The sequence below is a fragment of the Struthio camelus genome, chromosome 2, assembly GCF_040807025.1.
Source record: "Struthio camelus isolate bStrCam1 chromosome 2, bStrCam1.hap1, whole genome shotgun sequence".
NCBI lineage: Eukaryota > Metazoa > Chordata > Aves > Struthioniformes > Struthionidae > Struthio > Struthio camelus.
Window position 1 is genome coordinate 113,606,871 of NC_090943.1, and position 23,668 is coordinate 113,630,538.

Consider the following 23,668-nt stretch of genomic DNA (forward strand, 5'->3'; position numbering starts at 1 on the left):
CGGCGGCGGCGGCGGCAGCAGCAGCAGCAGCAGCGCCGGGCGGCCGGGGTGCCGCTCCTCCCGCCGGCCGGTCGCTGCCTGCCTGCCTCTGCTCGCGGCTCGGGCCGCCCGGCGGCCTGCTGGCACTGCCGGGGCGGGGGAGGATGAGCACGGCGGCACCGGGCGGCCGCACCACCACCACCACCACCACCAGCAGCAGCAGCCGCCGCCGCCGCGGGGCCCGGTCACTGAGCTGAGGAGCGGCGGAGGCTGGGCATGGCGTTGCCGGCGCAGCGCGGCGCCGAGCCGCGGCCCGGCGCCTCCCGCCCCGCCGAGGTGGAGGAGGAGGAGGAGGTGGTGGAGGAAGACGGCGGCGGCGGCGGCAGCGGGGCCGGCGGGCAACCGGAGGCGCTGTCGCTGGAGGAGATCCTGCGTCTCTACAACCAGCCCATCAACGAGGAGCAGGCGTGGGCCGTGTGCTACCAGTGCTGCGGCTCGCTGCGGGCCCGCGCCCGCCGCGGCCAGGCCCCCGCCGCCAGGTTGGGGGCGACCGCCCACCTCCGCGTCTGGCGGGACGGCGCCGTCACCCTGGAGCAGGGCCAGCCGCCGCCGCCGGCCGCAGGTAAGGCCGGGCCGCGGCCGCGCAGCCCCCGCCCGGCGCTGTCACCGCGCTCCCTCGGCCGCCGCGCGGGCGGGCCTCTCCTTCGCGCCTTTGTCCGCTAGTAAGAGCTAGTCCCTCTGCCCCCGCCGGTGACGTGCCGTTAGCCCCAAGGCGGGGGGAGCCGGAGAGGAGCCGGGCGGCGGGGGAGGTGTAGGGGGCTCCCCGTTCATGTCACGTTGCGGGGCGCCGGGATGAGCGCCGCCGGGCGCCCCGCTCGTCCCCGGCCTCCTCCCGCCCGAGCGGTTCGGCCGCCGGACGGCGCCGCTGGGGAACCGCCGCTCGAGCGAGGGCTGCGCCGGCGTTGAGTAGGTGGCAAGGCGGCATACACCGAGCCTCAGAGGCGTAGCACGTACCGTCGGCGTTTTAACAGCACCCAGGAAAAGCAGGGGGGGGGTTGTTCTGTTTGTTTGTTTTTGTTTTTGCCTTGGAAAGGAAAACAAGGGTGCGTTTCTCTTTCTGAGCGTTTGGAAGCTTCTGGCTGTGAGCGTCGTGAGGAGCGTTTCTGGTTGCCGGTACGGCCTCATCTCTGAGAGGCGGCTAAGGCTAGCTAGCTGGGTGCTGCGGTACCACGCCGGTGACTGTATCAGCCCGGCTGTCATCCGGCGTCACTGAATTTTACAGCAAGATTGGGATCTCGGGGTGTCAGAATTAGGCGAAGCAGAAGGTCATGCCAAATTCGCAAAACGGGATTGAAGAGCCCTCAGCGTTTAGCATACGGTGTGGCAAATTAAGGCAGGCTTTTTAATAGAAGGCCTGCCTGAGAAATCTTTTGGCAGAGAATTACAGTAATCCAGTTTGGAGCTAGTGGTACGTGCAAATATCAAAATAAAGAGACTAGAAGATGGGACGTAATTTCGTTATATTATTTAAATGAGTCTAATAACGATTTCCATTTAAAATGTGACCTGACGTGCTTTTTTTTAACATTATAATACCCCGCTTTTAAAAATAATTAACGTCTGTCCAACGCCCAGAGGTGACAGGGGAAATACTTTTTGCAACCAAGGCATCTGCCTGGCACAAGAACACGGAAGAGAGATGTACTGCTTACTGTGTGCTGCATTTGCTTACAGTGTTTTGAGATGGTATCGGACTTCTTCCTCTCTCTCTTTCTTGCTCTAGGAAATCTATGGAGATGCTATGCTCTTCTTGCTTTTGTCGCTTTTTCTTTTCCATTTGTGGACTTATTCTGTTTCCTCTTACAATACATCTTTAATGACTTTTAGGAAGGTGTTTGGACATAAGAGTTCAGGCTCTTCACTGACATCCAGCATGTCTAGCTTATGTTAGTTGCATGTCATATCTGCATTAGTCTTTTAAAATGTTTTAGTTAGCATGTGCCAACTGATTTATGTTGATGCTACATTAAATCTTAATATCGACAAGACCTAACCTCTTTGTCTTTCCTTCTAGTTCTTTTTTTTCTTCTCCTTCTTTTTTACCTTCTTCTGTATGTGTATGTTTTGTTGCGCATCAGTTAACATCACATGCTTGTGCTTATACATATATTAGATATCCAGTCTGCTAAGACTGCTGGAAAAGCTTAAAAGGGGGGTGGGGGAGGATAACCCAGGGATAGTGCTCCCTCTGGTCCGGACAATAGAAAAGGGGAGGAGGTTTGGAGAGGAGATTTCTGCCAGATGCCCATTCGTAGGTCTTACTCGGTGATGCCACCTTTTGTATCAGCCTCAGGCTGTAAGTGTGTGGATTTGAAAGGAAGTGATATTCCTCCTGGGGGCCTCTGCCTGCCCCCGGTCTTCCTGATAGCTGAAACTTTGAGAGCGCTTTTGCAATCTAGTGCATTGCTCAGCCTCAACAAAGCTTTTCCCAAGGCCTTTGAGCATTGGTAGGAGTGACTGTCAACAACATGAAACAAATCTGGTTCTAGTCAAGTGGCTTTCGGTCTCTTTTGTTTTGTCAAACTCGTAGCTGTTTGGCATTGGAAATCGTCATGTGCATGATACAGAGAATGCTGGTAATTCACTATATCGAATATTGAAGCGTTGACAGTAGGCTTGCTTCTCTTCATTATCTTTTGAACTGTTGCAGTCCTTTTCCTTATTGCTCACTGCGGTGTCCTTAGGTGACGGTTAATGGGCATTCTGAGCCAATTTCAGCTCAAGCCTCTTAAAGAGATAGTTACTGTTAGGCTCACATATTCTGCTTAATAGCAATAAAAATTAATAAGAACCATTGCCCTGGCGCTATGACTTGAGGAGCAGTATAGAGTAGCACAGGCCCTGAAGCTGTCTGTCAGCAATAATTTTACTCTTGAGGTACAAACTGAAGTTACCTTAAATAGAAGTGCGGATTTTGTAGAAATAGATGGTACTTTTCCAAAGCCATTTCTTGTGAGTCAGTTTTTCAGTTAATGCACAATGCTTGAAATTCCAAGTAAAAATACCTAGAAATTGAATAGAATGTCCTTGAGATAGGAAACAGAGATGAGTTTCGCTGATATCAGGGACAGAAAAACAACCTTAAAGTTGAATCTCGGTCACTAGCCAAAACCGGAGAATGATTCTCAGATCTTCTCTTCAGTTTTATCTACGCGTTCTATTAATATTTTGTTATCTCATTTTCTTAAAAGTTTCAATTAGGCTTTGATTAGTTGGAAGTACAATTATTCAGAATTAAAATATCACTGCGTGGTTTGTCTTCATGGGAGCATTTGTGTTACCTGACATTTGAATCCCTTGCAAGAGGAGGATCAGGAAGGAATCATGTTAATTGTTTTCCTGCTTTTGTATCTGAGACAACGTCTGTCAGAAGGCTGGTCAGAGCAGTAGGCGTTCTGTGGGTTAACGTTCTCAGCTGTAAAACTATTTATTTTGCTACAGTAATAGGTAAAAAAAATGTTTAGCTGTAGATTGGTATATAGGTTTGGATAATTCATAGAAACAAAGATTGGCCGTTAATTTCTTTTTTCTGTAGACAATAGAATCTTGTGTGGGCACATAAAGGAGTCCCCGAAGAATAGTGTCTTTGGGTAGCGAACATTCGGGCTTTGTTCAGGACTGCAAAGAACGATGTGATCGGTCATGCCTGTCAGGGGAGCGCAGGCTAATTCAAGAGCGAATGCAGCCGTGTCACAGAATTTGCTTTAGAGACACTTCTAAAGTGCTGTTTTTGTAGGGTGTTGCAAACCTTCTTGTTTTGCCAGACCTGAAGTAAGCATGAATGTGCAAGAAATGAAGAGTTCACTGTGGTCATCTTGCTATGAATCATTGTAGCTCTCTGACGTCTAAATACCACAGAAATGCGGGTTGCATAGAAATACCCAAGATGGAATTGGAGATAAAATATATTCTGCACTATATCTAATGGATATTTTATTCTACTCTCTGTTACTTGCAGCTTACATAAAATGAGCTAAGAGTGGCATCTCTTTGTTTCTTGCAATTTATATAAATTAACTAACAGTAGCATCAAGTAAAGTGCCAGATGCAGCAGAAAATAACTTCTGAATGAGTTTAAAATGCTTGATATAAATATGTGGTTTGATTTCTGCAAATCATCTTCTTGAGGAACAGTCCTTATGAACATTTTTTTTAAACTTCAGCAACAATATTGAAGTGACAGATACAGGAGCAGAAAAACTGCACAAGAGCTGAGAATGGGTCCTGTGCCAAGTATTTAGCGTGGCAGAATGCTACAGTACAAACACAGGGCTGTTTCTTAGGAGTCATGTTGTCATTGTAAGCAGGATAAGGACTGTAGCTTCCCAGCGTGCTAGCTTCTGGCTGCCCGTTCTTGCCTGCGAGAAAGTTTTGGGGATGAGAAAGCCTGGAGAAACTGAGTTTTTCCCACAGGTTTTGTTGGTACCGGATTCCAGGCTTAGTTAAGGTAATCACAAATTTCAGTGGGCATCAAGCTGTCCTCTTGGAGAGGAATGGCTGTGAGGATCGTGGAAGGGGGGTGAAGGCAGTAGTTAGAAAACCAAGCAAGGTGGTTTTCCAGCCGTCAGCACGTTCACGATACGCCTTGGCCTTCCCTCTTCCTCCGGAGCGCCTGTCTCTGCAGGGAATGCCAGTGGCCGTTCATTTGCGTTGTCCTCCAGCCCGAGAGGAGAAGGCAAAGAGGGAAATCACTGCTGGTTTTACTGGAATTAAGCGCTATGCAGATTTTTCTCTTGGAAGTCTGCCAAGTATTCAGTGGGAGGGTACAATGCATGGCGTATCCTGGCTTTGCCTCAGAAAGATCACAGAAAAGTTGACTGCACAGTGGCTTTCAGAGGGCTCTGGGTGAGACATGCTGGAGAGAAATGGCTTACATTGTTTGGGCAGTTCTAATGAGTTTCATGTCCTTCTTACACCCTCGTGTGCCCTGGTGTGGGAAGGCAGTGCGGAGGAGTATAGGGCTAATAAATGCAGATGTAGGTTGTATGCATGAAGCGGTGTTCTCATCTATCAGCCTCTTAAACAAGCGCTGAAGGAAAACACAGAGGCTTTTCCGAGGAAAATGAGTATCGTGACACTTTACTTCTGATTTTGTTGGCGCTTTTGAAAGACAATGGATGGGAGTAGCCTCGTTTTCTGTTTAAATTTCAAAACAAGTGCTGCTGTCAATACTGCTGAAATACTACTTCTAAAATTACCATTTAATTAATTCTGAATTCAGGTTTTGTTCTAGCGTATTCAGAAATATTAGTGTTTAAAGATAGTAAGGTTCAGTGTCTTCAACCTCACTGTTTTCTGCTAGAGTTTTAAGATGTTTGTGTTAACGATGCAAGTCAAGGTAGGAAGAAAATGTCGCTAGACAGTTGAGAAGAACCTCAGTGAGTTAATAGTTTATCTCTGTTCACTCAGCTGTCTATCTGAGCTGTGAAGGAGAGAAAGCTTAGGCCTTATTCATATTAGGCTTTCTGCGATTAGTGTAGATCCCAGTATGTATGGGTGAACTGGAAGGTTTCCAAACATGGCTTATGCTGATGCATCCTGTGTACGGGGAAGTACATGGCTTCTCTGGTAATAGAAGTTAGAGACCCTAATGTGGGGTCTGGTACAGGAGGAGAAAAATAAAGGAAAAATTCCCACATGAGCTTTTTTGCCTAAAAAAGCATATTCTAAATGTCTGTGCAAAACAAATGCAAGGAGGTTACCAACAGTGATGGGTGACCTTGGCTGCCTATATTCGTATGCATATACGCTAAAGATGGTAAGCGGGCAGTGAAGGCACAAGGACTAATTTGGTGTTGTCTGAAATCTACCTTTGATCCTAAGGAAAACCTTCAAGCAAGGAATAGCTTTAACTATAGCTAGAAAATATTTGATGAATTATGGGATTCAGACGTTCATCATGACTTAAAGTAAAAGATAACATAACATGTCATTTATTTGTTTTTTGCTTGAATAGTGCAATGAAAATGTTGTTGTAGAAAGAAAAGTCAAAGTGCAGTTGTCGTTGTTGACAATGATGGAAGAGAAGAGTGAAAAAATGAGATGTCTGCTATGATGTTGCTATGTTTGCAGGGAATTAATGGTATGTGTATAAGGGGCTTCATAGGACAAAGAATGAAGACATTTAACAAAAAAAAAAAAAAAGGAGAGTAATAGAGTCCAGCTTCAGGGGCTGGTTGTAGATGATGGTTGGCCACACGGTACCCAGTAAGAATTAATAGGTAGGACTGGGGTAGTGTGAGAAATGCTTTGAAAATGGAGGAGGTAGCTATGTATGATAGGACAGGGAGAGAGAGAAAGCCTTTAAGGGAGGTTCAGAGAGAAAGGTGTCATCAAAGCGACAGGCAGTGAAAATGATCTGTACGGTGGCAGCAGTCTGAATGGCTGTGACCAGGACAAGACTGCATTTGTCAAGGCTGAAGAAGGTATGTTGCAGTAATGAAAGTATGAGATGATGAGAAGATTAAAGGAACATAGCGTCCTGGATCTAAATTGGCCATGAATCCGTCCTGTAAAAGCAGGGAAGCTTTTTTCATAGTCTCTATTAAAAGAAAACTAGATAGTATTGTCTCTTTGTTTCTGAATTATTTGATTAGATTACAACATTGGACCCAATAAGGAGACAAAAAAAATATTGTTCCATTCCTAATAAAACCCTAGGCTGGCTTGTATGACACATACAGATAACTAGGATATGAGTGCGTGGCTGACTTTTAGTCATGTGCACTTTAAGAGGAAGAGAAGGAGATGACTCTGTACAGTGTATACACAAGACTGTAAAGACGTGGTCAAGGTACAGGAAAAATTAACAAAGAACTGCTTTTTTTATTGACTTCAAAGAGTTTATTAAGAGTGGGTAAAAGTTGTTAACTGACCCAAGAGTGCAGTGTTACCAACTTAGAAAAGCGCTTGAAATTCTGCATCCATCAAATATGATGGTAGAAGCTACCGGGGACTTCCATGGAGTCAGAATCCTGCAAGAAAGCTAAGTGCTCGTTGAACCAGCGAGTAAGCGGATAGCTCCAGGATAAATGAGAACGTGATTAGAATAACAGAACTTAAAAAAAGGCAGCTTTTGAGACGCGTTAACTCTGAGTGCACATTTTCGCTTTTTGGGGAAGAGAGGATACCTGGACAGGCCAGAGAAAAGTGAACGTAGTATCTGTATTTAAATAAGCATCTGCAGAAGAGTGTGCCAGCTATGAATAGACTATGGCAGCACCTGGACATGCATGCGTACTGCAGTATTTCTCTTAGAATAAAAAAAATTGAAAGAGTAAATAAAATTGACTTGATTCCTAGGTAAATTTACAGATTTGTTTTGGAGGGTGAGTAATGGCACATAGACGGAATTGCATGGTTTCCAGAGTCGGTTTGCTTGTGCGTAGCAGAAATGGGACAAGACAAAGGGTAATAATTTGTCTTGTATCTCACAGAGCAGTATAAAGGTAGTATGAACCTGTTAATTTGGAGTAAAAAAAAAATTTTTTTTAAATATAGTTCTTATTACAAAATATAACTGGATATTGATACCAATGACCCTTTAAAGAAAGTCTTTACATTTGCTTTGTACAGGAGTTACTTGTTACTGTACAAAATGAGACGTAACTTTAGTGGGTGAGTTGACTGGAGAATGATGAAGGTGTGTAAAGATTGATATAGCAATGAAAACGGTCCTCTCCTCCTCCTCACAGCCTAGTAACCTTTACTTCTCTCTAAGAATTTTCCTTGCATTTTCTTACAACTTTCTCTCCTTTTTTCCTCCCAAGCATAAACATGAGACATACCATTTCTAAATCATCAGCTGTAGTCTGATACATAAATCATGAATTAGACCCAAAAAGTGATGAGCTGTAAAAACTTGCCTTGTTTCTTGCTGTCTTCTGATCACACAATTTAAAGGAGAGAGATGTTGGGCCCTAAAGCCTAAAAGTTTTGCTTAAAAATGTGGACTCTCTGCTAGCTGCTTTGTGAGGGTCTCCTCATACTGCTCCTAATCCAATCTTGCTCTTCTTTTCACTCTTCTTGACCTTCCTCTTTGCGATCTTCAAGCTCTTACTTCTATGCTTTTCCTATACTTTTCTCTGTCATTTTCACTTTTCTTCTTTTTCTTCTTGCTTCCCAAGATTTCTCTCTGTCCTTGCATTTCTCTCATCTCTTTATCCTGTAAATATCCATCCTCTGCCAAAAGTCTGGCTCACTCCTGCCATATCATTATTTTCCTGTCTCTTCATTTAGTTCTGAGTTCTGTTCCTTATGTATACCTGTTTTCCTTATGTTGCTTGGTTGCCTTTGCTTTCTTCTTTGTTTCCCTTTTATTGGTACTAATCTTCACTCTTTTATTGAAAATTTTGTCAGATGTGGTAACTAATGCTCCAGTTCCTGCAATGAAATGTTTTAATGATAATCTGAACTTTTTTTTCTTTTTTAAGGAGTTCCTCATTCCCTTAAGGGCAGAGAAAAGCTACTGTGCCTCCTAAAGGCTTAAAAGCCAGACAGCAAATCCAAATCAATTTGTCATTAGTTTGGGGGCCTGACTAAAGACTGTTGAATTTGTTGATCTTGAGATAGTGACGCTCAGCTTCTCCGTTACTCTCCTTCTGTGAGCTCTTATGTCCCTTTTTCTGCCACCTCTGCTGCTGTCCTCCAGTACATGTGGGCCATAGTTGTCTTGCCTGAGAACACCTTGAGTTCTACCACCATGGAAATAATAGGTTTATTTTGCCCAAAACTGCAGAAATAGGCTGTGGTGTTTAGGTAGCGTGTTACTCTCTTCCACAAAATGGTTTTCAGGTGTTTGTTGCTGAAACGCTCATCAGTTGAACTGTTGTTTGAAAATCAGTGCTGATAATCACTTGGTCTTGACTCTGCAAGAAGCTCTGTTGAGGCAAATGTTTTTGGATCTTAAAAAGAGGAATTTTAGCTGTAAAGGAAGGCTAGGAAGATGCTCTGAGGCTCTAAGCTGCATGGCTCTTACAGCCACTGTTTACTGTTACGACGACAGCCACGTGACTGTGGTGTCAAGCCACAAGCACCAACTCGGTGTTTTCGCTTTTCTTAGGATTGTGGAGTGCAAATGTTTTTGCACGTACTGCATGCTTTCTTATGAATATTCTGTATCAGTCCATTTTAATGTACTGAATTATTTATTTCAGTCTTAAAATTCAGTCTTCAATGTGTGCTTCTTGCTATTGGCAGCAGTAGATGATACGCTTTCTTCTTGACTTTTAAATCTGTGAAGACCCTTTCTGTATATGACCTGTTAATCCTTGGAAGGCATGGGAATTGTGCTCAGATGAGGCAAGGGCCATTGATAAACTGAGTATAGTCTTTTTCTAATAGCATTCAGAAAGATCATGTGAAAATAATTAGTTTACCCTGTCTCAGCAGCAGCCTGAAGGTCCTGCCTTGAGTAATGAGTCATTGTATCCTAATGCTTGATGAAAGTTTGGTATGACTCCTCATGTTGGGGATTCAAAATACAAATGGGGATTCAAAATACAAATAAACTTCAAATTGCGATTCTAAGGAATGAAAAAAGAATCTGAAAAGTGTTTCTCCCCCCCCCCCCCAGTGTTTCTATCTTGTTGAAGACTGGTTTCAGAGATATGGGAAAACTCCATTTGAACCCTCTCTCCTTCTTGCCAAAACTATTCTCTTTTTTTGCATTTCTGCAACTTGGGAGTCAACAATTACTTGATCTTCCAAACTTGTTCATAAGTTGAAGCTAACTTGATAGTTGAAGATAATGCTGTTTACTAGTAATGAATGGATTAGCCACTATTTGAAAGCTGTCATGGAAAAATACTAGTGATTTTTTGGCTGTAAGAATGATGAAAATCTACACAGATTAGTGTTTAGTTGAATGGCTGTAAAGTCTTGAGAAGTATGGATCTATGTTAAGAGGTAGCAGTTGAAATAAATTTGTGAGTCTGCACCTGTTTACCAGATAGCACTTAGTACTGCTTGCAGACAGAGAGAATAAATTGAAACTTCTTATAGGGAAATTCTGTTTTTCTCCCAGTGCAAATTAGTGTGATCCTTAGGGTACGTTTAAAAGTTTCTGCTTTTTCAGTCTTGTCAGCTGAAGAGAAAAAATTTCTGCTCCTCGTCAGTATAAGTAAGTTGGTTTGCGTGGTCTATACAGAGGCAAACAGAGTTCAGCACTGATAGATGCAAGTAAGTGCATGTTTCTTGGGTCAATACTATTAGTACTGAGCTCTTCAGAAACGTAGGAAACTTCTGAAGGAGCACGTTCACAAGCGCCTGCAGACAGCTCAGTGGAATCTTCTGCCCAGTGCGTGGTTGGAGCCAAGGGATGGGATAGGATAAGGAAGGGGTGGTTCATCGTTACCTTAGTGCAGAATATGTTATTAAAATGCTTTAAGTCAGTAGTTTGTGCTGGTTCAGAGTACTGTCTGTGGCACATCTTGGGCTGTGGGAGACTTGAGAACTACTTGTTATTCCCCCTTTCCTCCCCAGTGTATGGGGTCATGACATTACTATTGTTTTTTTAAGTACTAGCATAAATCTTGCTCCTCTCTTGTTTTGTCGCCCAGTTGGATCATTTACAAATAATTAGAATAAGTAATCCGACTTAATCTGTTGCCTGCATTAGCTATATTAACAACAAAAAAGAGTTATGATTTGTTCTGAAAGCAGTAGTAAGTTTTGGTAGTACAGTGTTTGAAATAATGAAAGTTTCAAAAACTGGAATGCTTTTCTTTGAGAAACGGCTTGCATGAAAGTTTAACAAAGCTGATTTAACAAAACTAATTTGGGAAGGACTGTGAGATAAATTTCTTGCATTTCCTTTCAGAAATACAGTGTTTGCATTACAGATACTGGTCTGGCCTGATTTGTTTTGTACTTCAGGATTTGGTTAAGACTTTGTTGAAAGGATCTTCTTAGGATCTCACCACTGCTTTGAAGTGTAGTGATGAATGCTTTGCATCTGTGCTGTTGAGGGGATCCAGTGAACAGTTTTCCTGTTTCATCACGTCATAGGAGATGTAATCAAAATGTTTTAATGTATCAGTCATTGCAAACACTGGTTGACTGCTGTTTGCCATTGCGTGAATATAGGTTTAAAATTACTACTTTTTTCCAAAGTCGTAATTTAAAAAAAAATAGTATTTTGAGGGCAAAAGAAGCTGCACGTTATTTCCCCTGTCAACTACGTCTGTGATCTTGGGTTGCCTCTGAGAGGCACATTAGCCTGGTCATCTGTTATTTGAGTTTCACAGAAATAGCTCTTAATGTTCATAGATCTTCTAATAATATAAAGAGTACTTCAAAAAATTTTGTAGTGAATCTTTCCCATTTATCTTTTATATTTAATGAATGTTACCACTTTAAACACAAAATATTTCAAACACAGCGTGGATCATGAAGTGAATTAACCAGAATCACAGGTCCTTTTGAAACCGTGATACGTTATTTAAAAGCTGCCTTTTTGAGTCGCTCTTCTGTTCTTCATTTTGTAGTAAAACACTGGTGCTAAGCATTCAGCTTATGTTGGCACCGATTCAAAATGAAGGTACATGACTCTCACTTTGTTGGTTAGATGTTCCATATTCATTCAAGGTGTGCTTAACCTTTAGTTTCAAAGGGAAGGTGACTAGTTCCATATGAAAAATTCATCTTTTTCTATGCGGGTGACTCTCCCTAGCGCTCGCAGTTTTGCAGACCACTCAGATTTTACACAGTAAGTCAGCATGAGCGCTCCTCTGTGCAGACCTTATGATAACCAGTTTGTTGAACTTCCTTGCGCTTGCCAGGTAATCTGATGGAACAGTCCTAGTTGGACTACAAATTGGAGGCTTTTCCTAACTGTTGCCAGCAGTAGATCCTTCGGTCAGGCTGGGTGGTATTTAGCAACCATCCCCTGTAACATATGCTTTCAACGTGTGCAGGATAATCAAGAAAACATGCATAGTGCTAGTTTTTGGAGTATGTGGGGACGCAGAATCGTGCCGTGGGTTTCCTGGCGTAAGTGCCGCCAAATTCCTAGGTTGTAAATTTTAAATGAGCAGTAGGGGTGCGATGTGGCCAAAAGCAAAGACGAAAAAAGTAAAATTAAATATGTATATATTTTCAAATTAAAGGTTCAGGTAACTTCGCTTTGAAATAGATACGTTTCTGTTGAATATTTAATTTTTTTGAATGTCATTTTCTAACAGAAAATCATCCCGTCAGAGTTGCTTCACACTCTTCTGGTATAAATACATTATATGATGATCATCATATGAGAGGATCATCAAATGATCATCTTGCTGCTTTAAGTGAAACGGTACCTCCCTAATAATAGGGTGAAATTTCAGCCTTATGTTTTATAAGCTGTCAAGCTATGCACACTTCTCTACCGAAGAGGTTTTTTTTTCTTGGGAAAATTGAGACTTCAACTTGAAGAAACAGTTCAGAAACTAATTTTTCTCTGTTACATAAATTCCAACGTGATGTTTCTTCAGGCATTAGTTCTAACTCAGAGAAAATGCAAAAATTGGCAAGAGGGAGTTACAAAAATGTTACAGTAAGGTTTCTACTTCAATTTACTTGAACTTCATGTAGTTGTTGAACTCTTTGATATCCCAGCAGTAATCAGATGAAACGGTGGCTTTTTCATGGTTTATGAATTATTGGTATTTTTTCTCTTGAACTAATTATGTGCTGCTATTTAACTTAAGCGAACGTGTTTTCATGTTCCCTCCATGGCTGAGCTTCAGACATACAATTTAAATAACGAAGCCAAGCATTAAAGACACATCTGTTTGAAAGGGAGCGTTGTGAGGGATCCAAATAGAGAGGGCAGGGCCTTTTTGTGATTGTTAATTCTGTGGTGCAAATATAGTGGCAATATTATTGAAGTGTGTGATTAAAGTAAGGCAAAGACTATTTGGCAGTAACTGCAAAAAAAGCTGACTCAGGTATTTTGTTTTATTTGTGTATTGTCTTTTACTTAAATAATCTGAAAATCTTTTTTTTTTTTTTTTTTTAATTACAGATAAATCAGGCCATTTACCCTGCACAGAGATGGAGGTAAGAAAAGTATTTTGTGTTCTCTGCTGGTGCTGTTTTAGCTCAGCTCTCTTTCTCATTATCTCATCGTGAAAATGTATTTTTTTAGTAAGGAGTTATCACTGCACAGTTTTACCATGAAATGTGTATTGTATTTATGGCTTGTGTTAACAGCTGCATAAGTCTTATCTTACGGGATATTTAGTCTCGCATTCAGAAACAGAGGAAAGAAAGGCCACGTGCTTTTCTAAAAACAAATATCATTTGGTCAATGTAAACTTGTTCAATTTTGATTTCTTTAAAATATATACCTTTAGCAGAATATGTTATTTTAGATAATTTCTCTTAGCTAAATTATCTCTCAGTACACTTACTTTAGATAGAACTAGTAAACAGTGGAATAAATACTTAACGTCAAAATGACCAGGGGATTTTTGACAACCCATTTGTCAAGAGTTTGGAGGGAAGTGGCGAAGACAAGTGATCTTAAGATTGCCTTGTCTGTGTAAACATGTCCTTGTTTCAGATACTTTCCATATTTCCTTTAGTTTACCACTTGTCAATATTTTGGGGCCTAAGAGATATCATGGAATGTTTTGCTAGGATTTGAAACAGAAATCTGCAGATTTAACTGAATTTGTATGTATATCTTGACCCTAGTTTGCCTCTGTAGCTTTAATACTAAGCTGTGACTGGTGTGGTAAGAATGTTCAAACTATCATTTTGTCAAATGCATAGATTTAATGCACGACTTAAGTGAAAACTAGGTAGACCTTCCTGTTGAACAAGATTTGGACTCAAATTATAATACAATTTTTTATTATCATACAGAGTAAATCATAAAGTCTGCTCCTTAAATAAATGTGTCCTGCAATAAATGAAATTACTGTGTCCTTTGCAGGGCAGTCTTTTCTCATTGCCTTCGAACTTTCTTTGAAATGTAAAAGTGAGTTTTTACTGAACTGTTGTGGCAGTGCCTCGGGCCAGAAGATGGGGCCAGGCCGTGCACCTTTGTTGGAGGCTTCTTTGTTTTCTTATCAGTAATACATATGAAGGTGACAAATTGCTCTTGCTGAAAGGTTTATAGGTAGATAAACTTTATATGAAAATGACTGTTTTAAGGATGAAGTGAAAAGCCAGCTGATTCAACCACGAATGGCAAAATGCCAAGGCCATCCAGATTTTAGCAAGTATTAATGATCGGATGGGAACAGGCTTTCTAAAGGATACAGGGTAAGGGGCAATTCCTAATTGATATAAGTACAGAAAATGGAAGTACGTGCATTTCACTTCTCTTCATCCAGTTCAGTTTAAGCAAATACATCAATGCTTTTGTTTCAGCGTTTGTTGACATTCAGTTCATAAACCTAGTACCTTATTTACAGATGAAAATCTAGTGTGTCATCTGCTTTGCATACTAAATATTGCTTACAATTTTGCTTTTTTTTATTCTTATTTTTTGTTAGGGAAGGTAATGAAAGGCCCTAACATCAAAACTATAGATATTAATAAACTGCTATTAAAATATTTCTAACAAAAAATAAAATATTTCAGTTTGGAAAAATAAAAATGTCTTTGTTCCAAATGAAAATGTCTAGTGAGAGTTGCTTGGATATTTTCTGCTTTGTTTTCTTCCATAGGGAAAGATTTTTTTTTTTAATTTTATTTTTTTGTAATGTTTTTGTCTATAGAAAGAAAACTTAAGAAGATTAGCATTTCCCGTGGGACAGAGACCTCATTTTAAATTGTCGCTACTAAGAAGCACTGTGACCATTAGCATATTGGCTCTTCTGTCTGTCTTTGTCATCTCAAAGGAGACTGTGAAGGAGTGAGAGGCTTTTGCAACCCCAAAGGAATTCTGGAGGAAGCAGCTTTAGACTTTAGTGTAAATGATGTTTATGCCTTTCAGAACTAGGAGTTCAGCAGAGAGCACCTATCTATCTCACTCATTTGATTGCTATGGAGAGGAATGCAGCCTGATTGGCTGTATTAAAACGTGCAGGAAGTTTCTTAAAATGATAGCTAATAATAATCGTCAAATTTTGGCAATAGATAGAAACTTAACTCTTAAATGGGTACAGCATTTATTTCAAGGTAGCAGTTTGCGCAGTGTGAAATTCCGGGTCCATGTGCCATAGCCATAATGGGAAGATGGAAGCAAGGAACAAGATGACCTTACCTAATCTGCATCAGCCCATGACTCTCTTCTGTAAATGATGATAGCACTACTTAGTTGACTCAACTAAGGCGATGGAGATTATATAAAATATACCAGCCTTGTTTGTAAACATTTCATATTCATATAGAAGGCATTCTGTGAATGTTAAGTGATTCATATGTGGGATGGTTTAATTGCCACATATTTGAAAAGACCCACCTATCTGAGGATGGGCATGTTGTGTATGAATAATATAGTTAACCCATATGTAGGGTAGTATGAAGATACACATAACCTCTCATGTTCATGCAAAAGTCAAAAGTGAATTAAATAGGCTGTCTCAAACAGCTGTGAATAGATCTCGTTTGACACCATTCAGCTCATGTCAAATGACCGCAATGAATTATTTTTAGAAACATTTTAGGGAGATTTCTGTATGTAAATTCTATTTATTTTGGAGCTGTCGGTTATATGAATCTCATCATTATTAAAAATATCTTAGCATACAACAAAAATTATGGTGTACCTGTCTTAGGAACTAAAATTGACAGTATGTAACTTTACTTTTTTTGCCAGGAGTTTGAAATAGTAATTATATATCAGGAAATAATTTAGAAAATTAGTTGTAAGGATATTGCGTTTACTTCAATACGAATAAGAATGTATTTGTTAGTTCATTGTATTTATTCAAACATAAAACCAAACACCTCCCAGATTTAATGAAAAACAGCATGCACTTAATAGCACAGAATGTTAGGATTTCAAAAGATGTGTCACAATTTTACATTGAAGTAGTGCCACATCTACATTTAAATGTGTTACCTATTCAAAATTCACGTAGTGTAAAATGTGTATGTTATATACTAATATCTAGGAATCATTTGTGTCAGTGTAGAGTGTAAGTGAAAGTAACATACTGATTGAGCGGGAATTGCTGCAGCAAAGAATCATTATTTTGCACAGTGATAATTGCTATTTCCATTTACCTTATGAGGACAAGGGAGAAGAAATGTCACTGCAAGGAGGACGGGCAAAAATGTTTTTATGAGAATAATTTCCATTACTAAAATACGGGCTGTGTCTTACATCAGAATGAGTTTTGATTGCAAGCAGATTATGCATTGAAAAATACAGAAGTAAGATTCTGTGTGAATGCTAGGTTACAAATCTGGTAATTCTATGAAAACTTTTTATTCCTTATGCTCTTAAGGGGAGAATTAGTAGTGATTCAGGATTGATTGCCTTCTCCAAGTCAAAGTAGAATCAAGCATCTTCTCTTGAGAGTATTAAGAAGCACCAGAGTGCTGGGTGCCATTTCTGAGAAATGAGACGCTTATTGCTTGCTGATGGGATTATGTCATGGAAATGCTGCATGTCCGGTCTTTGAGGGACCATATATATCAGGTACCTGAAAGTCCATTATGCTTGTTCATTGAGACGTTGTTCTGTGGCACTCGGGAAAATTTGGAGGTCAGAAGACTGAATTACTTCGTGACCACAAAGAAACAACCTGACAGACTCTCGATTAAAAGATACGCAAAAAGTAGAGTTTTCGTTCTGATCGTCTGTGTTTTGTAATGAGCTGTTTTTTCAAGAGGAACTCTTGTTGGTTTTTTTTTTTTTTGGTAGTTTGTATAAATGCTTATAGTTTATCAGGAGAGGTTTGATCTTTGAGGAAGATGGATTTCAGTTGTTCATGCGCTTTAAGTTTGGCGCATCACCCTTTTTATTCAACCATTTCATTAAGAATACACAGTGAATATTGGGTTGGAGAACTAATAACACATTTGACTAAGCTGATTTAATGATAGTCAGATCCTGCCATCTGTCCAGAGTCGGTAGGAGAAATCAGGTGTTCCTTGTAAAGTCTTTGTAATTTTGCAGTGCAGTATGTTGCGCCTTTAATAATCTACACACCCTAAAGTAACACAGCATTTGTGATGAAATCCTCATTCCAGTGATGCTGCTGGTAAACCTTTCAGTCAGCTGGGGAAGAGGAGAGGGGAGGATTTCAACCTCGGTCTTCTGACAGCATTTCAGTTAATGATGGTGGAAAATTAGGTCTTGAAGTAGCTTGGTCCCTCCAAGGAGCATTTTCTCTGTGAAAAGCACAGATAGCAGAACATTTAGCATTGTTAGGTGTTGTGTATATATATATATGTAGGGGGGGAGGGGTTTTTGTTTTTCTTGATCTCAAAGCACAAAAATGTTCCTTACATAGCTACTGTGTGGAGTCATTGGAAGTCTACTGTGTGGAAGTTAAGTGGAAGTTTGCAAATTTAGCTTATATGGCTCTGAATGAGATCTTAGGATGTGAGGAGAAGGTAATATGTGCCAGTCTTCAGTTTTTACAGAACCCTTTCTGTATCATTTCTGTTGTATTTTGTGTGTGATATGATACCTATCGTATCAATCATGTGCTATCATATCATATATGTACTGATTGATATGTCAGCTATCATATGAATTGAGTAGCTTTAAGATGCTATTTTTTGATAGGCAAGTGCCAATGGACACATTTGCCTAGCTGTTCGTACCAAAAAGAGTAATCTGATTGCTCAGTTAAACTGAAGGAAAAAAATAAGCTTTAGATATTGGTTGCTGGCAAACAATTTAATGGCCCTTTATATAGTCATTCTCTCTTCTTGTTGTTGTATTATTATGTATATAATAAAAGACAAGTTTGGAATATCATTATGAAATTAGAAATACTATTTCCTTTTTTTTGATTAAAAGCAAGTTATGAACTATAAATAAGTTATAACTACATTTCTGGTCTACTAAACTCTTCAAAGGCTTCTGAGATCATATGACACAGTTTTCTATGATATCTGCTAGCTATAGGTGTTCTGAAAGAGATACTGTTTCCTGCCTCAGTATTTACTAAGTACCAAATTTGAGGAAATAATTTACAAAGATGGTAATCTGTATAAATATATGCACAATATTTGTATAAAAATCTTGATTATCATATACAATCAAGTAAAAACATGGAGAATTGAAAATAACTGTTCTGAACTGCTGGAATTCAAAGCATTTAGGCAAGATCCATGCAAAATAGTTAACAATAAAACCATAATCCAAGCAAGGGGTACACTTCTGGGGGATGACTAGAACCTAGGTAATGGTCCTTAGAGTGACTGAGTGCAGGGGAACCTCACTGTTACTCCTTTGTGAATTTTGTGTAAGGCAATTCGGAAACTAATATAAAACGTACCTCTAAAATTTAGTAAGTTCAACTTCAGTGGTAAGTTTTACCTGATGGCATGCTATTGACTTTTTGGTCTAGGAAAAAACCCTCCTCCTGTTTTTAAACATCACTGTTATTCACTCAGAACTCCAACATCTGCAGTATAAAAGTGTGCAGAAGACTTACAAATGATGGCAATAAAGTGCATAAAATGTAAATAAAATGACTCAGACAAAAAGCACGTAAGCCAAGAAGCTGATTTGGAATAGTGTTCATATATCACTAATCACTGTTCATATATCACTTTTTTCTATTTACTTACTTCCTATGTTAGTTAATGCCTAAAACATAGAAGATTTTGGTTGGATCATTTGTCCAGTGGAAGTTGACATCCTTGTTTTTTAATTTATGAGGTGCATAAACTTATGCGTGATACTTGTCGCCTTATTTTTGTGTTCAAGCTAGAAGCCAGGAGTGATTGTTACAGTTGCATTGCAAATCCAAAGGATCTTACTGGCCTCATGTAACCAGTTGAAAAAGATTTTCTTTCTCGCTTATTTTATAAACTTGTTAGCTTTAAAGTTGTTAAATTCTGAAGAAGAATTGAGGTAATGTGAAAGGGAAAAAAAGTGCTACTTTGTTACTTTTTGTCAGCTTATCCTCTCAGTGGAGAGCAATTTTAAGGACCTAACAACTGATCAGAGCTTAGTTTCACTTGCTTAGCAAAGGTGTGACTAGGTGCTGCCTTTTTGCCTCTGTGGCTGTTTAGAAATATTTGTTTTAGCAGCTAGACTTTGATTTTTCATTCACTTCCTCTCTCTCTCTTAATTCTAAGAAAAAATAAACAGAGAAATGATATCAAGAATCTTATTCTTTTGGTCACTTTTGTATCTTTGTTTCCCCTTTCTCACTCCTTTTGCTGTGATGGTAAATATGATAGAAAGTAGACATATAGTGTAGTATCAGTGCTTCTCTCTGAAGATTTCCTTTTGTTTACAACCATTCTTTACCTATAATATATGTGAGTGGAACCTATACTACTTCCATTGGTGTAGCCCTTATGTTTATGGTGATTACGTTGGACCGCTGCATAGGCTCAGTAGGAAATTTTGTTTCTAGTAAGCCAATGGAAACCAGACGTCTGGGAGAGTGAGGAGCGCTTGGTGAGCTGGTTAAGTATCAGCGTATAATACTGCCTTCATTTTGTGCTGCGTTTTTCCTTTCAGATGTTCTTTGGACTCTTGATATTGTAGTTGTCTCACTGCAGGACATGAGTAACTTCCTCTGACTGAAGTGGGTGTTACTGCTGGTCTGCGCAGAATAAACAAAAAGCAATATTTGTTAAAGTTTATAGTCCTACTAGATTATTAAATCACCTCAGGAGTGAAAATTGCTCAAACAGGCCTTTTTTTTCCCCCCTTTTATTTTCCTAGTTGTGCTCTATTTTTTTCATTTCTGGGTGGCTGGCTTTTGTGGCTCTCCCTAACTAATGCAAATGCCCTAGAATATTTAAGCAGCCCTGTCATAGTTGCTACACCCAGAAATGTGACATGTGATTACTGGACTAGTCTAATTTTAACCTAGTTAAGATAACCTAGTTACTTTTTTATTAATTTTGAATGTGGTCAGTTCTCAAAGAAAGCAGGAATTCAAGGGAGCTAGACATTTAATTTCACTTCAGCAGTTCAGTTACCAAGTACTAGTTTCCAGTATTATAATTTAAATGCTACTGTTGTTTTAAATTTGAGCATGAAGCAAATGGCACAAGTATTGAAAGATAAAACTGACAATATTAATAAGTTTATTTTTTAAAAGTGGACAGATTTAAAATAAGATAAATATTTATGAATGCTGTGGATCCACAGTGCTCCCACCTGCTTTCACAGCTGTGCTCTTCTTTTCAGTACTAACTCAGATTGATATTAATTGGGTCATTCTAACATTCCTGCTTCATACTTACTCTAGAAATGTTTATCCAGTTCATGTAAACCACTCTTCTATGAAGCAGGCCACGTTTTAATGTAGAAATTAACTCATTAGCCCTTCCCACTGCCCTTTGCACGTATAGAACCCCCAGCAATTCATACTTGGGGAAAATAACATTATGAAAGGCTTTTTTATGCAGCTCTAGCTGACCTGATGCAAATGAACATGTGGAATTTTTATGAACAAGTGGACAGTATGATTAATTTTTGTTTAGCCTTTAATTTCTCTTCCCTTCTTACGCCGTCTTGTCTATCTGCTGGGAGCAAGAAGAGCTCTGTCCTGTGATTGTGAATGTCCAGAAACTTCAGCTGTTGCAAGAGGAGGGCAGAGAAAGATGGTGTCCCTCACAGGATTTACAGATGTTACATGGGGGAAATATCACAAATAATGTTAGTTATAATTTCAGTCATATAGGCATTTTCAGTAGGTTAATAATGGAGCAGGTCGTAGTGGCCAGTTCAGCATCTTCAGGCATTCGGAAATCGCAAGGTGTGTATTTAGTGTGACCAGCATAAAACAAATGGTTGTAAATGATATATTTATGATTCTTTCTAAAACTAGTTGCTAGCTTTCAGATAACATATACTCAAATATGGGTTTTTTGGCAGTTTTGTGACAAAATGTTTTTCTTCACATGAATGTTAACATTTAATTCTTATTTGAATCACCTGACCTGGGAAGTTGAGACATTAAGCAAAGCAAGATTTGCAGTTGAGTCATGGCAGTTTGCTGCACTGTGTACTTTCTTTAGCAAGGAGGAAACTGAATCTGTCTTGGGGCTTACCGAGACAAAAAAGAGATTTTTGTTAATTTTGTGCTTTCTTTTGACTGACTTGACAGAGTGCAACTCATTTGAGCTTTGTTCCAAAGTGAGTTTTTAATCAACTGGTAAGCTTCTGTGCTCCCGATGACCTACTAGCCTGAACATTTTCATCTTTGACGTATAATTTTGTCTACCAGTTACATGTTTGTAGCGTCACTCATTAAAAACAAAGAAAGCTCCAAGATCTCTCCTTAATGGTGTGAAAGAAAGACTCTAAAGATGTTCACTGCTGAATTCTTGCATTATCATTTTGTGTTGCTGAAAGCTGTAGTGCAGTGCAGCAAAATACTTTTATTTACCACAGAGAAAATACAAAGGGTAAATTAAACCTGTAAATAAAACAAAGGGGTTCTGTCAGGATTTGTGTGTAACTGAGTTCTCAATGTGTAGTCTGTCATGGCCCTCTCTTCTATTAACCAGTAGTAATTATGAAGTCCCTATAATACTTCTAGTACTTCACCCGCGGCAAGGAGTTAAGGTTAAATAATTAACTAGGATAAGCCAAGCTGTTCACACTTAGTAGATTAACTCCTGCTTTGGTTAAGGAGGTAGGGATGTTCTTTTAAATTGATGGACTTTTTTTCTCTTTCACGTATTCCTCTTCTGTAAGCTTGAAACAGCCGTGTCCGATTCTCTTTTCACCTTTTCTCATCCTTATTGTATCTTTATTTCAAGCCTCCCTCTCCTATTTTTCTCTCAAAATCTCTTGTAGTTCATTCATTAGCCTCCTTTATTTCTGTTTCTCCCTGACCAAGACGTTAATCATCTGCTCTGGTGGGTGTGCGTTACTGCCGCTGCCTAATAACTGATGACTTTCGTGCTGCCATCACTGCTCCCCATATGTTGTTTCACCTCCCTGCACCTCTGCTCGCCTCTTCCAGAGGGTCTTGGGGATGCTGCACTGCTACCTGAACTCCTTATATCTCTGCAGCATGTTTCTCATTGTGTCTCTATCTTTCTCTGTTATCTGGGCTTGCAATAATAGTGTTATCTTTGACTCGCACCCTTTCCTTTCCTCCAGATGCCTGCCAAGTTCTTAATCGCCATCTGCTAAAAGCACCCCTCTTCTCTGTTGCCAAGACATCAATTCAGGCTTTGCATTTTTTGTTGTCTTTGTCTGGGCTAATGCAGACTGCCTGCTACCTATTCCTTTCTTGGCAATGACATCAACTATTTCTTCAAAGTTTTCCAAGCCCTTCTCGGGCTACATCTTGCCTTTTGGGTTGCTAGGTACTCCTCACCTTTGGCCTGTACATTCAAATCATCTTTTTATATACTATTGTATGCCTGGAGCAGACTCCCTGGAAAGCAAACAAGTTGCCTTCAAAACCTCCCTGTGCTCTGTTTGTTCAGGAAGATGCACTGCTTGCTGCCTTGTGTGCTCTGTCTGCCTTAGAGCAAAGCCATTACCAAGGTTTCGGAGAACCTACATGGGAAAAAAGTATCTTATGTTCTTCTAAACCGTATATTTCCAACTGCTTCACAATATGGGTGATTGTGACTCAGTACTTTGTGTTGAATATACTCTGTAGCACGTCCCATTACGTTCTTCTAGAGAGCTGGGTACGCTCAAGTATTTAATGGAGTATTTCACTCTCATTCTAGGAGTGAAAGCTCCCTGCCATCCCTAGAGCTTCCAGAAATGTTTCTTTTTGTTAAGCATGGGGAAAATAAATACAGCTAAAATTGCACAAAGACAGTGAAGCAATTTGTGGTCTCTGGTTGTTGGTTGCTTTCTTAACCTTGTAACTTTCCAAAAAGCTTCTTTTGCCTGTAAGTTGTTGCATTTTTGGCAAGTGATGTTTGCTTTAAACCTAAAACTACTAAGGGGTGCAGAAAATAATTCTTTTCCTCTTTCTTCTTTTTTTTTATCTGTCTTTACACCAACAGCAGTAATGTTGCTAATGAACTTCGTTGACCAGAACGTGTTTCTAACATCCAAGATAACTTTTTTCATAATACTTTTAGTTTTTATCATTCAATTTAAAGTAGCTGAAGACTTCTATAATTTTATTTACAATATAAACTCTTTATTTAAATACTTTTTTTTCCCCAAAATTTTACCTTTACTTTTGTCAAGTCTCTGCTCCTCTTTTTATCGAGATCTGAGTAGACGGAGCCAGTACAGAACCCAGCTTTCTATAGGCCTGGTCTGGTGCCTTTATCACAAAATCTAAACATTTGAATAGTAGCACTGCATGGTCATTAAAAGAGTCAGTGTGTGTTTATGCTTGTAGAATTTAAAGCATTCTAGCTAGGAAAATATGTTGGAATTCAATTTATTTTTCATGTTTCAGGGTCATTACTGGAAATTAATTTAAAAAATTAACTTGAAAAGATTAGATATGTTTTAAATAAGAGAAAGCAAGAAAATATGCAATTGCGATGCAGAGTTTTACCACTTATTTGGAGGGATTACAGCAAAATAACTTTTCAACTTAAAGTACTTCATTTC

General features: G+C 39.6%; 1 protein-coding gene across 2 annotated transcripts in view; it reads left to right on the forward strand.

The window, feature by feature from the left end:
- The first annotated feature begins 240 nt into the window (after positions 1 to 240).
- The window catches only part of SPIRE1 (spire type actin nucleation factor 1), a 135,437-nt gene continuing 112,009 nt past the window's right edge, over positions 241 to 23,668 (forward strand). For both annotated transcript variants that reach the window (XM_068932131.1, XM_068932132.1), the window contains exons 1-2: positions 241 to 601; positions 13,043 to 13,077. In XM_068932131.1, coding sequence (XP_068788232.1) covers positions 256 to 601; positions 13,043 to 13,077 — 381 coding nt within the window. In that variant the 5' untranslated portion in view covers positions 241 to 255. The remainder of the gene's footprint in view (positions 602 to 13,042; positions 13,078 to 23,668) is intronic.